General features: G+C 38.4%; 1 protein-coding gene across 1 annotated transcript in view; it reads left to right on the top strand.

The window, feature by feature from the left end:
- Window positions 1-12,262, top strand: part of LOC131250776 (vesicle-associated membrane protein 722-like) — a 72,618-nt gene that overhangs the window by 19,052 nt on the left and 41,304 nt on the right. The window contains exon 2 of the mRNA XM_058251087.1: window positions 12,030-12,171. Coding sequence (XP_058107070.1) covers window positions 12,030-12,171 — 142 coding nt within the window. The remainder of the gene's footprint in view (window positions 1-12,029; window positions 12,172-12,262) is intronic.

The following is a 12,262-nucleotide window of genomic DNA, read 5'->3' as shown; positions in this document are numbered from 1 at the left end:
ATATTTCATGATATTTAAAACATCGAAAATATTGGTGATATGATAGATAATATCATCAATGCAGTGTAATTTTGGTTTTACACTTGATATTTGCATCGTTGGCCCAATGATTCTGTTAACATTGACAATATTGGCAATATCTGGAACACTGAGACTTGGAGCCTAGGGCCTATTATGAAACCTTCCAGTTTGATAGATGATTCGACGGAGAGTGGTGAGCTTCGTTGATAGGTGGAGGAATTGTTAATGAAGGATTTCATTTGTGAAAGCCTCATCCCATGTGCAGTGCAGGCTATTGATGCCAAAGAAGGATGTTTCGCTGGTGGATGTGCGTTGATAGCTGCTCCATCAATAAGGTAATGATAAAATAACATTTTCAAATCCAATGTATGGATGACATGCTAGACATGACGATGAATGCTACAATTTTTTGAAGATTGTTTTGCAAACTGATGGGTATCACTAAATAAGAGTTTGACTGGCGGTAAATGGAAGTCTACCTTGAAAGGATATATTATGAATGGCCTGTCATGCCATTTGGCATGACAAATGCACCTAGCAGATTCTTGCGGGTGATGACATAGATCGTATAGTCGTTTAGAGGAAAGTTTGTTATTGTGTACTTAGATGATATTGTTGTATAAAATCGCTCATAAGAGGATCATTTAAGCCATCTTTGACAGATGATGAGATTTCTATGCTAAGAAAAACACTACATTAACTTTAAAAAGTGTACCTTCACAAGCCCTAGTGTGGTCTTCATGGGATTAGTAGTGTTAGTAAAAGCTGTTAAGGCCAATCCTGAGAAGATAAAGGTCATTCTCAATTGGTTGACTTCAAAGAACATTCACAAGACTTGTTGCTTTCATTGATTGATGACTTTTTATAGGAGATTTATAAGGAACTGTAGCTCCATCATGGTGTTTTCATAAATTTTGATTGAAGTTGATTGCCACAATCATTCACAGAACATTGATAGCGATTGCCAACATAAACATCAGAAAGAGAGAAGAGTGCACATAGTTGAAAGGCTTTTATTTTATTTTTTTAAATATTAATCTAGGTTTTTATTACATCCCAGGCTATGGTCTAGCACAGGCCTTTAATTACATTCAAGTTGAATAACCCTTGATCCTAAGGCAATAATAAGAAAACTATGATATAGATATAATAGAGAATGGATGTGAATAATGCAAATGGCGTGTGCTTTATTGAATATAGCTCATTGTATTCAGTGTCCAGAGCATAGCTCAAATGATCCACAAGGTGCCTATGATCAATTGATTGAGCTCCGTACCCCTCACATGGTGGGGTGATAGGCATAGATACACTTTTAAGAATAATCTTTCTAGTACAGAGTCTATGATGTCATTAACAAGAGATGAATGGATATAGAGATGCGTTAATATCCATATTCATTGTGTATATCTTTGAGACAGGGAGCGTAGAGCTGTGTCTATAATGGAGAACTTGCCTAGCATGTTAGAAGGGAGGCAACTTTGTATGCTATAGGGTGAGATGGATAAGATGGATAGTGCTTGGCACTTTTAAAATCTAAGACATTGTGGATGCTATACTGGAAAGAGAGTGCACCATGTGGTGGTTTGACACTCGTAAGCAAGGTGTTCTGTAATGGTTACGGTGAGTGTAGCAGTGCCCACCATTTCCATTATTGGTAACAGTCGTTACGACCATTAAACCCCTGTAACGAATTTTTTTTTTGGGTGGAAAAGTTCAGAAAAATATGAAAAAAATTGTATTTAATCAGAGGATTGTAATTTTTTGTTTGTTTGTTTGTTTGTTTGTTTTGTTTTGATATGTTTATGATTGTGTAACGATCCACTCTTTGGTGAGAATGCTGTCTCGGTATATCTGCCAATTTTATGAACTTGACAAGCTTGAATTGGCTGCAAAATTGTTATATTTTATTTCCTAAATATATTTTATCAATGATTTAATATAAGTAAGATAATATGAGCATCAATGAGACAATTTAAAGATACCTAATTAATTATTTAAATTTCTATAAGATATTAAGTTAATAACAATGGACAATGTGTTATAAATATAAAAATATTGGTATTCCAAAATTATAATTTATAGTACACCATTTGTATCACTCACACACCAATGACATTGGTCTAGTACTGTAGTCGTCACCAGAAAGAAAATCTTGCTCCTTGTGGTTGATTGACTCCTACGTTGTCATCATCTTATTGTGGTTGTGGAGCAAGTGTTGCATATTCATAATAATCAGATCCGGTGGAGAAGACCATATCAATGAATCCAGAGGATGACTGACCATGTTCCTCATTGTCGCTAGGCATCTGTTGCATGAAACTTAGGTAAGAATAAGTGCCAGATGACGACACATAGCCACCACTATAGTTGTACCTGTACCTAGTGTTCCAGTTGTCGACGAAATGTCGATATTATCGCCGATAATATCGGTGTCGCTAGTCTACTGATACTGAAACCCCAATTTTTCGTCTCTCCCGATTATCGGCGAAAAATCGGAGATATTGTCGATAATTTTGGATTATCGCCAAGAATATCGACTGTAGCCACCAACCACGTAACCTATCAATGGAAAACTGTAGCTAGCAACCTATTTTTTCAATCAATAGGTAAAAATAAGGAAAAAAATAAAATAAAAAAATCGCTTTGATTTCACTATTTTTGTAAATACGTGAGAGTGATCGCGTCCCTGGTTAATCGGAACTCACAACTCGGAAGAATGCCTCTTGTCGATCTTCGAACATTGCAAAGAGGTAAGAAAAACCTCAAAATTCCCTTTCCCTTTTCGATTAGAAGCTCGAAATTTCGGTGAAAAATCAGTGATTTTGGGAATTTCCTTGCGATTTGGGAATGATATAGGGTTTCGAAACCCTCCCTCAAAAACCCCCTTTCTTCGGCAAGAATCCCTCGCGAACGAAATTTCAGGGTTTTCTTCTTCTTCTTCTTCTTCTTCTTCTTCTTCTTTTAAAAAAAATAATTCAAGGCTCGACGATATAGGGACACAGATTAAGCTACGGACGACTTCAACAATGATCTCGTATTGAAGGACGTCACCAAGTTTTGTGAACCCCACCATATATATATATATATATATATATTATATCCATACCATCCATCCATTTGGTGAGATCATTTTATGTCATGATCCCAAAAATGATGCATATCCAAAGCCAAAGTGGACCCCACCACAGAAAACAGTGGGGATAGTGATGCGCACTGTTGAAACCTTCCTAGGGCCCACCATGATGTTTATTTGAGATCCAACTTGTTAATAAGTTCACACAGACATGGAATAATGGAAAAAACATAAATATCAACCTGATCGAAAACTTCTGCGACTCCCATTAAGTTTTTAATGGTAGGCGTTCAATCCCCACTGTTTTCTTTGGTGGGGTCCACTTGAGCTTTGCAACTGCCTCATTCTTTGGCTCATGCCATAAAATGATCTCGCCAAATGGATAGACGGTATGGATATAACAGATATATCATGGTGGGGTCCACAAAACTTGGTGACGTCCCTAGCTAATCTATGTTAAGCCTGTAACGGCTTTTTTGTTGCGTACCGAGTAACTCGTACACAATATCGTACTAAGTAAACTCTCTTGGGCCCACCATGACTATATGTGGCTTATCCATGCCGTCCATCCATTTTCTAGGTCGTTTTAGGGGTTAATCCCAAAATTGAAGCATATCCAAAGCTCGAGTGGACCACACGAAAGGAAACAATGGGAATAATGAGTCCACCGTTGAAACCTTTCTAGGGCACACAATGATGTTTATTCCTCATCAATACTGTATGTAAGATCATACAATCATGGATGAAAGTAAAACATAAAAAATCAGCTTTATCTAAAACTTATGTGGCCTCTAATAATTTTTCAACGGTATACGTTCAATTCATATTGTTTCCTATGGTGTGGTCCACTTGAGGATTCGATATACTTCATTTTTTACATGAATACCTAAAATTATATGGTAAAATGGATGGACAGAGTGGATAAAGTACATAAATCACAGTGGGCCCCTTAGAGTTTCCTCAGTATGCTCAACACCAATCAGTGTGTTCATAATGAAGTCGTGTGTGTGACTTGGCTTGGTGCTCTGTGGGGGCCAGTGTAATGTCTTTCTACCATCCAACCTCTTGATTGGGTCATATTGACCTAGATGAAGCGAAAACACAATTATCATCTTGATCAAAAACTTTCATGGCTCGTAAAAAGTTTTTAATGGTGGGATTCAATCACTAATGTTTCCTTTAGTGTTGTCCACTTGAGATTTGGATCTACCTCATTTTTGGGGACCACGTACTACAACGATGTTCTGAAACGGATGAATGGAGTGGATTTGTCACAATGATAAAATTGGGCCCCACACAGTAAGAGTAACATGGTGTTACTCAAGTAACACGGGAGTGACTTCGGTGGATCCCCGAATCCGCCAAGTGCATGGGACCCTTGAGTGTGGGGCCACCTTGATTATGTGACTAAATCTATGCCATCCATCTATATTAAAAACTAAATTTAGGGCATGATCCAAAACTTGAAGCATATCCAAATCTCAGATGGACCATAGTACGAGCAGAGGATGACCTGGTAACAATACTGCCAACATGTTGGGCAACAGTGCCACGCCCCAATTGCAACGGGATCCAGATGATGACTACGAGCCACCTCGTCACTCCATGTGGGATGAAATATGGCCAGAAAAGTATATTTTTTGAATTCATTTATTATTACATGTATTAATTATTGTATGCTAGTTGCATTTTTATTATATAAACTCATTTTGTTTATTATTGGAGTGATATTTTACAGCAACGCATGCTTTTGGGTCCCATTAAATGAAAACTTATTATTTAATGCATTCTTTTTACAATTTTATTTCATTTTATTATTATTTTTTAAAATTCCTAAATATGCAAATGTGTATTTAGTCATGTCCTGAAGTTTCACTAAAAAATTCCACTGTTTTTCCCATATTTTCCACTTTTTCATTGCATTTCCGGTTATTGGTGATATTATCGACGATAATGATATTATATCTTTATCTCCGGCCAGCAACTTGTAGCGATACCGACAACTTGAACACTGCCTGTACCCCCGCCCTTGGTACTATTCATATTGAGATTGAGAGTGAGACTGAGACGATGAGTACTTTAGATTTGGATATGGATATCTACATCCCTCATATTGACCATAATATCGACTGTATGCTTAAGTAAGACTAGTCCAACATAAATGTGCTTTAACAGGTTTCATACATTGTCCTCCATTGCCATATCCATATGACTCATCATATCCATATCCATTAGCGATCTAATGTTTGGGTGCTCCATCTTCTGCTTTGCCACTAGTGCCCCTCTCCATGATACTCTCACTTTCCTCTTAGCTGGTTGTATCGTGACTCAGTGCACTCATAAGTCTAGCCTCCTTTAGTCCGTCAATGTTCATTGGCCTTGTGATGTATAGATGACTGTACAATATATTGAGCAACATAAGAAGCGAAACCAACAGGTGCGTCATCATTATCATTAACGCCACTGTCATCCGACTCGGTCTCTTAGTTGTCGCTACTGCTTTCCCTCTCTTGGATAGGTGGAGATGTCCTCTCTGGATCCAATACAGCTGCATGACTCTATTGCTGAGCCGCATGTATTTCTAGATCGTTGACCCGAACTTATTCACTTTGTCTTATCTGTTTCTCCCTTTGTTCCAATCAAGGTAGAAGTGAGTCCTTATTGTAAGTGTGGTCCAAGCTTATTGGATAGAGGGTTACCATCATCAACTAAATTCACCATACACTTTGAATTACTTAATTGGAGCTTTATGTTGTAACACATATACACGAGCCAATCCAATGTCTTGGTATACAATCTATTCATATTCTTCAAATGAATGAGTGCAAAACAACTCTGATTCCTCTAGCAACTAGAGCAAGAAGTTGTCTAGCTCAAAAATTTGATTGCAATTGCCTTGAGAATCTTTGCACTCTCCAAAATGCATCCACCAATTGGTTGTATAGGGAAAAATTACATTATTTAGTAAACTATGAAATCCATTCTATATCACTAAGTAATATAATTTGTAAATTGTATAATAATAATAATAATAATAATAATAACAACAACAACAACAACTAATAAAACATCATTTTTTACCTGGAGCTGTCTCATGGACTGTTCTTTGCGGAATGGCATCAGAGAAGTTGTCTAGACGAAATGCATATATTTCCAATTGTGGACGATACATACAGCAAAATCCGCAAAACATTTATACCGTTTAAAGCACGAAAATAACAAAATTAAAGACTAATCAGTAAAGACTTGTACAATGTACTTACTTCGTTGAACGCCCTTATCTATTATCTAAGTCAAGCTCTAGTCCTTTTATCACGTTCTTAAGCTTGACACGAACGTCATTGTTTTTTGGATTTAAGTGGTATCCTACGTTGCAATAACAAACTTAACAATAATCAACTTAGTCAACAATGAAAGACAAGAAGTGGATACTAACAACGAGTTTAACTGCTGCATAAAGATTGTGCTGAAGCTGATTCATCCATTGCTTATCGATCATCTTCCAGTAATCCAAATAGTGTTTACAATCCCGATGCATACGAGCTTCGCCTTTTCCATGGTGTTGTAGAGGAAGCCCATGGTAGGTACCTCGGAGGATTCAATAAGATGGACTCATCAATGGCTCCATCTCCTAGAGGATGACACTTTTTTCAGTATTTGTTGTTCCTTATGATTTCTATAATCTCAAACGGTGTTCTTGATGTCTTCGTCTGTATTGTGTATTGAGCCAATCCCATGAAGAGAGCATCTCACTCAACTCTCCCTGATGTTTGTACAAACTTTGAAGGGCTATAAGGTTGGTTGCAAATTTGGTTGGCACAGGCCTCAGCAGCTCCCTCCCCTTTGTGAACTTCCTCATCATGGCGACTAGTTGGTTGTGGTTGTAGATGAACATCGTGACTTCCCCTCCCTTCTCAACTAATTTTCTGATATTCTTCTTCTTTCCAATATCTTCTAAGACAAGGTCAATGCAATGCGCTTCACATGGTGACCAAAACAAATGTGGTATCTTTTTCCATCAACTTTTATGCTGCCGCCTTGTACGTTGTTTCATTATCGGCCATGATTTGTTGCACATTTTCCTCTCAAATATTATCCACCACCCTATCCATAAGGCTGAAGATATAATCTGCTTTCTTCGTTGCCTTCGATGTATCAATTGATTTTTGGAATACTCAAGTGGCAATACACCATGAAATTGATCATGCTATACCTGGTTGGATCAGTCCAACCATCGCACATAATAATGCATCCTTTGGTTTGCCATATGGGTTTAAAGGTGGCTACATATGCCTTCACATCCTCATATTATGCATTTGTCCACTTCTCCCGAATGCAACGAGTTGTGGGTTGCTTCACTCCTTCGCCTACTTCTACTGCTATATCAATCATCACTTTCCAGTAAGGGGAGTTGGAAATATTTAGAGTTATGTTGACATATATGAATAATTTAGCTACGACCCTACCAAGCTTCACAATTGTAGTTTTGGTCTGCATTTATTTGATCTTCTTCTGTTTTGTTGTCTCATTCCTAAAGAAAATTGAATCACATGAGGGTCTCCTAGGCTCACCACATCATTCTTCCACAGGAACACGTGGTGTCATCTCTTTTCTGCTAAATGCATGCCATAAACCACCAAACTCCCCCACAAGTTGAGCATAAATGAGTCATGCCTAGCTTGGAAAAGATAAAATTTGAAGCCAAGTACAATTCTAAGCTTTAGTACAGTATATACAAGTTGATCGTCAAATCTAACAGAAGGCATGGTGACATCTTTAGAATCACTTTCTCTTGAAGAAATGACAATGTACTTGACTACCCTATTTCTGTATCTGGTGTCATAGATGCTTAGAGAGCTGCTAGATGTTGTCATAGTTCACTGATAGCTTGGTGAGTGGATTTTGTAGTAGAATCACTATATTGAGAGAAGGCTCCCCCTGAATGTTAGCAGTATTTGCAGAAGAAATCTTAGGTTTGGGGGTGAGACAAGGATGAAGCCCAAGACCTCTCCTTGACGTGATCTTTGTTTCCCAAAATGAGTGTACACCAGCTTATCCTGATTTGTTGGTGTTACTGAAGATTTGCTGGGTCCCTTTCCAGTGGATGTATATCCGGAAAATGTCTGATTTGCCACAAGAGAAGATCTCTCATGGCTCGAAGAAATAGTCTACCAAAGATTGTGGCTCTCCTGCTTGTCTCTCTTTGAATGTAATTGTAAACAGATTCAAAGGAAGGTTGTCCTTAATCCCTTTGTAACTCGAGATTAACTCTAGATTAAGATGAAGATTGACTAAGAATTTAAAAAATCCTATGATGATCAGTCTATTTTCTTATATACTCGGTGAAAGCGCCAGAGTTTGGGAATGATCCAACTCGTACATTTTTTTTTTTTTTTTGTCTTATAGCCGCAACATACTCCTCAACAGTCATATCACCCTGTTGTATATTTATAATCTCACGATGTAGTTGATAAAAGTAGGCAACATTTTCCCATTGGGAATACATATCTGTGGCTCTATACCAGATATGACCATCATGTTTGCATTTTCCCAGTTTTCATGGGAATGGGATGGATCGTTAGATGGTGTCTCTTTATTTCCCATTATGTAACCAAGCTTCTCTTCCCTCCGATATACATTTTGGCAGATTGAGACTATTCAAAATATTTTTGCTGTCAAGCTTGACCTTAGTTATCACCAACCCAATAGGATCATTTTGATTCTGCTCCATTATTAATGAGCTTTTATGATCTCCCCGTGCTACTTTCAGCCATGATGCAATCGGATTCACAACTCAACAATCAATGATGAAGGCTTCAGCCTAACATAAATATGAAAAATTACTGAAGTCTTCACATCAACAGTCGAAGTGGGATAGGGGACTCGAAGGTGTCAAGGTGAAGCCGGAACCTGTCTACACTGTTGGGCCAATGAGGAAAGCTGATCGTCCTTCCTATACTAGGACTCAAGATAAGAGTGTCACCATAAAACAACACTGTACTGACACTGTAGAACAATACTATAGCCATACCATAGCACAAGGTGAGGAATCTCTCTCCATGTGATATGATTGTGTGGTGGATGATGAAAAAAAAGGAAAAAGAGAAGAAAGAAAGAGAATGGAGATGGGGTTGGGAGCACCCCCTCCTCACTTTTATTAAGACCAGAATGGAATACATTCTGTCCTCCACTATACCATTAAATTCACAAACACAAAGATGCTTATTCACTAATTTCTCTATAGACTTGATTGTTGGATCACCTTTGTGGTCGGGCCCACCTTATGTATGTTAGATGTCCTTTTCATCCCACATTGGCATGTGTGCTATGTGTAATGTGCATGGAGAAGGACGTTTGTGGCTAGGAAACCTCTAACTATATCTTTGGGTTAGATACTTATGATGGTTCCCCTCCGCTTTAAAAATGGTGGTGAGTCTTCCACCATACACATGGCATAGTTGCATGACAAGCTAGACTGTCCAAATTGCTGGTCAAATGGTGGACAGAGAGTAATCCAAAAATTACACCGGGCAAAGCAATTGAACAATTTTACTTTTAACCATTCATTTGGCATTGGATGATTAATATTGGTTGATCAGTTTGGTTTTTCTAGATATGCTCCTTCCACAATGTGCTCCACAATTAGGATGGTCTAAGTGGCGGTACATTGGCCTGTTTGGTACATGGGCTTAGGTGGGATTAGGTGGGATAGAATTGCATTTGGTTCGTGCAAATTCCATCCGGCTTTTGGAGATGTCAGAAAAGATTGGGATTATGTGGGATGGAATTACATTAAGTCTCATGTGGGATTTCTGATGGATTTTGAAATCCACTACATCTATGGGCCCCATATTGATATGTGTTTTATCCATGGCGTCCATCCATATGTGCCCTTTACACATGACATTCAAGTTATATACGTGTACAAGTGACCCACATCAGTTGTGAATCTAGTCCATTAATTTCAATTCCATGGTCCACCAAACGTGGGTTTCACTTAATGCAGTATTTTTCCAAAGGAAAAATTTGATCCCAAATGTGGGGTTTGGATTGCCAAAATACCATGGTATTTCTAGACATGTAATCATTGTGCAATAATGGCTTAATCCCATCTAATGCAATTCCACACCATTTAATCCCACGGACCAAACAGGTCCTAATGCCATGTGAGGAGATGGGCTACCATCATTTTCAAAATGGTGGTGAAGAACTCGTACGAGATTCTACACTCCTACCATAGTTCATCAAAAACCTAAATTGTACAGCCATATCAAAACTGTTCAAATTGTCAGCCCAGTTATGGATGAAGCATAACCCTGAAATCACGCAGAGCAAGTGATACTAATTGTATGATTCTGCCCTTGGAATTTGACCGCTTGCTATTTTACTTTTAACCGTTCATTCAATACAAATTGGATGGTTATGATTTGTCGATTACTGTGATATTTTAGACAATTTACATCCATAATGTGCCCTACAATTTTTGGTGGTCAGGATAGCCATACGCAAGTGCCAAATGTGAAGAAAATGAGTCACCACCATTTTCAAAGTGGTGGTGAGCTGTCATGGGATTGTAGCCCATGAAAGTGCTCTGGTTGGCCTATTCCTCTAAAGAGATGATATTGATACTCAGCTAGTGTGTTGGCAATATGCATGCACTCACAAATGGCACATGTGGCATAAGCTAAAATTAGCTGTCCAAATTGTGAGCCGAGTTTAGAAGGTTTATTTTGAAAAAGTTAAATGCGTCTACATAGCTATCCAATTGGTGCACATTTAGTTGACAGTTGAAACCAAAAAAAAAAGAAGCATTAAGTTGTACTAATTCAGCAAGTGTCCATGGATCACACGTTAGAAAAGTTCAATCAATTGGATTTCAGGGTTGTGACCTATCCAGTGGGCTCTACAATTTGGATGGTTTATCTTGAGTTTAGTTTTGTCACTTGTACAATATCTGAATGCTTAAGTATCAATCTTGCTGAATTATCAATAACTCCTATTGAACCCTGTTTTTGAGAGCAGGAAGTGGCTTCTCCGCCAATTCCACACAGATGAAAATTAATCGGAATATATCGTTCCGACCAACTGCATTTTAGAAATCACGCCATCCAAATATGCTGAGAAGTCTTTGGGACCAAAACGATATTCATCATTGTTGAGCGGCATGTTAGGGTTGACCAAACAGGCCCTTTGGCTTTTTGGGGTTTAATGGGTTTTTCTAGAGAACTTAGGAGAGATCTTTCAAATTTGGCAGTAGGGGGCCCTTTAGAGAAAGTGTGAGGATTCATGCTGCATGCTTTGCTTTCTGATGGGAATTTGGAAAGGGACTGGGATCTTTGAGAATGGAGTGTTGAACTCGAACCCGATGGAGTTTCCTTGACATCATTTCCTTGTAAAATCTATGATGGTTGATAAGATAGCTTGTATGACATCTGGGGCATTCCCAAGATGGAAATTGACTCGTTAGTTTTTTGGTGGGAATCTAAGTAGTGGTGGATTTTCACAGAATGGGACATTTCCATGACCTCATAAATTCTGGGAATACATGGTTTCATTGGAGATGCATTTCTGTAGAAGCATTTCAAAGCTCCCAAACTGGCCCTTAAATAAGTAAATTTGTTGATTCTGAAAAGGTAGGACAATGGCGGTCCATCCAATTGGGTCCTTCAGATCAACAGTTTGCATCACCTAGCCAAGGGCCCTCCCTATGCATGGAATCAGGACCTAATACTGTATTCTATGCCAATGATCATATAATTTGTTACAGAAGAGTGGCATCTTTGAGCATATCCTGATCAGGATGTAGCTTCTATGTTTTCATTTTTTCGTGATGAGTATATGAGATTTGACTCTGGACATGGGCCAGCCTTACATTGCTGTTATGCTCACTTACTTTTTATCCATTTTCTGTTTATTTGTTCTTGTGGAATTGCAGCATACTGCGTAGTTGCAGTTGAATCAGTAGGGAGACAGGTGCCCATCGCTTTTCTGGAGCGTATCAAGGATGATTTTGTATCGAGATATGGAGGTGGAAAGGCTGCAACAGCTGCTGCTAACAGCCTCAACAAGGACTTTGGGTAATTCCTGTCAGTCATAGATGGTTAAAGGAGTAAAGGATGGTGGGAGCTTATAATTCCAAGTTTCTTCAGTGAATCCTAAAGTTTCCCT

Source organism: Magnolia sinica, chromosome 1 (genome assembly GCF_029962835.1).
Source record: "Magnolia sinica isolate HGM2019 chromosome 1, MsV1, whole genome shotgun sequence".
Taxonomy (NCBI): domain Eukaryota; kingdom Viridiplantae; phylum Streptophyta; class Magnoliopsida; order Magnoliales; family Magnoliaceae; genus Magnolia; species Magnolia sinica.
This window is presented reverse-complemented; position numbering and strand designations above follow the sequence as displayed.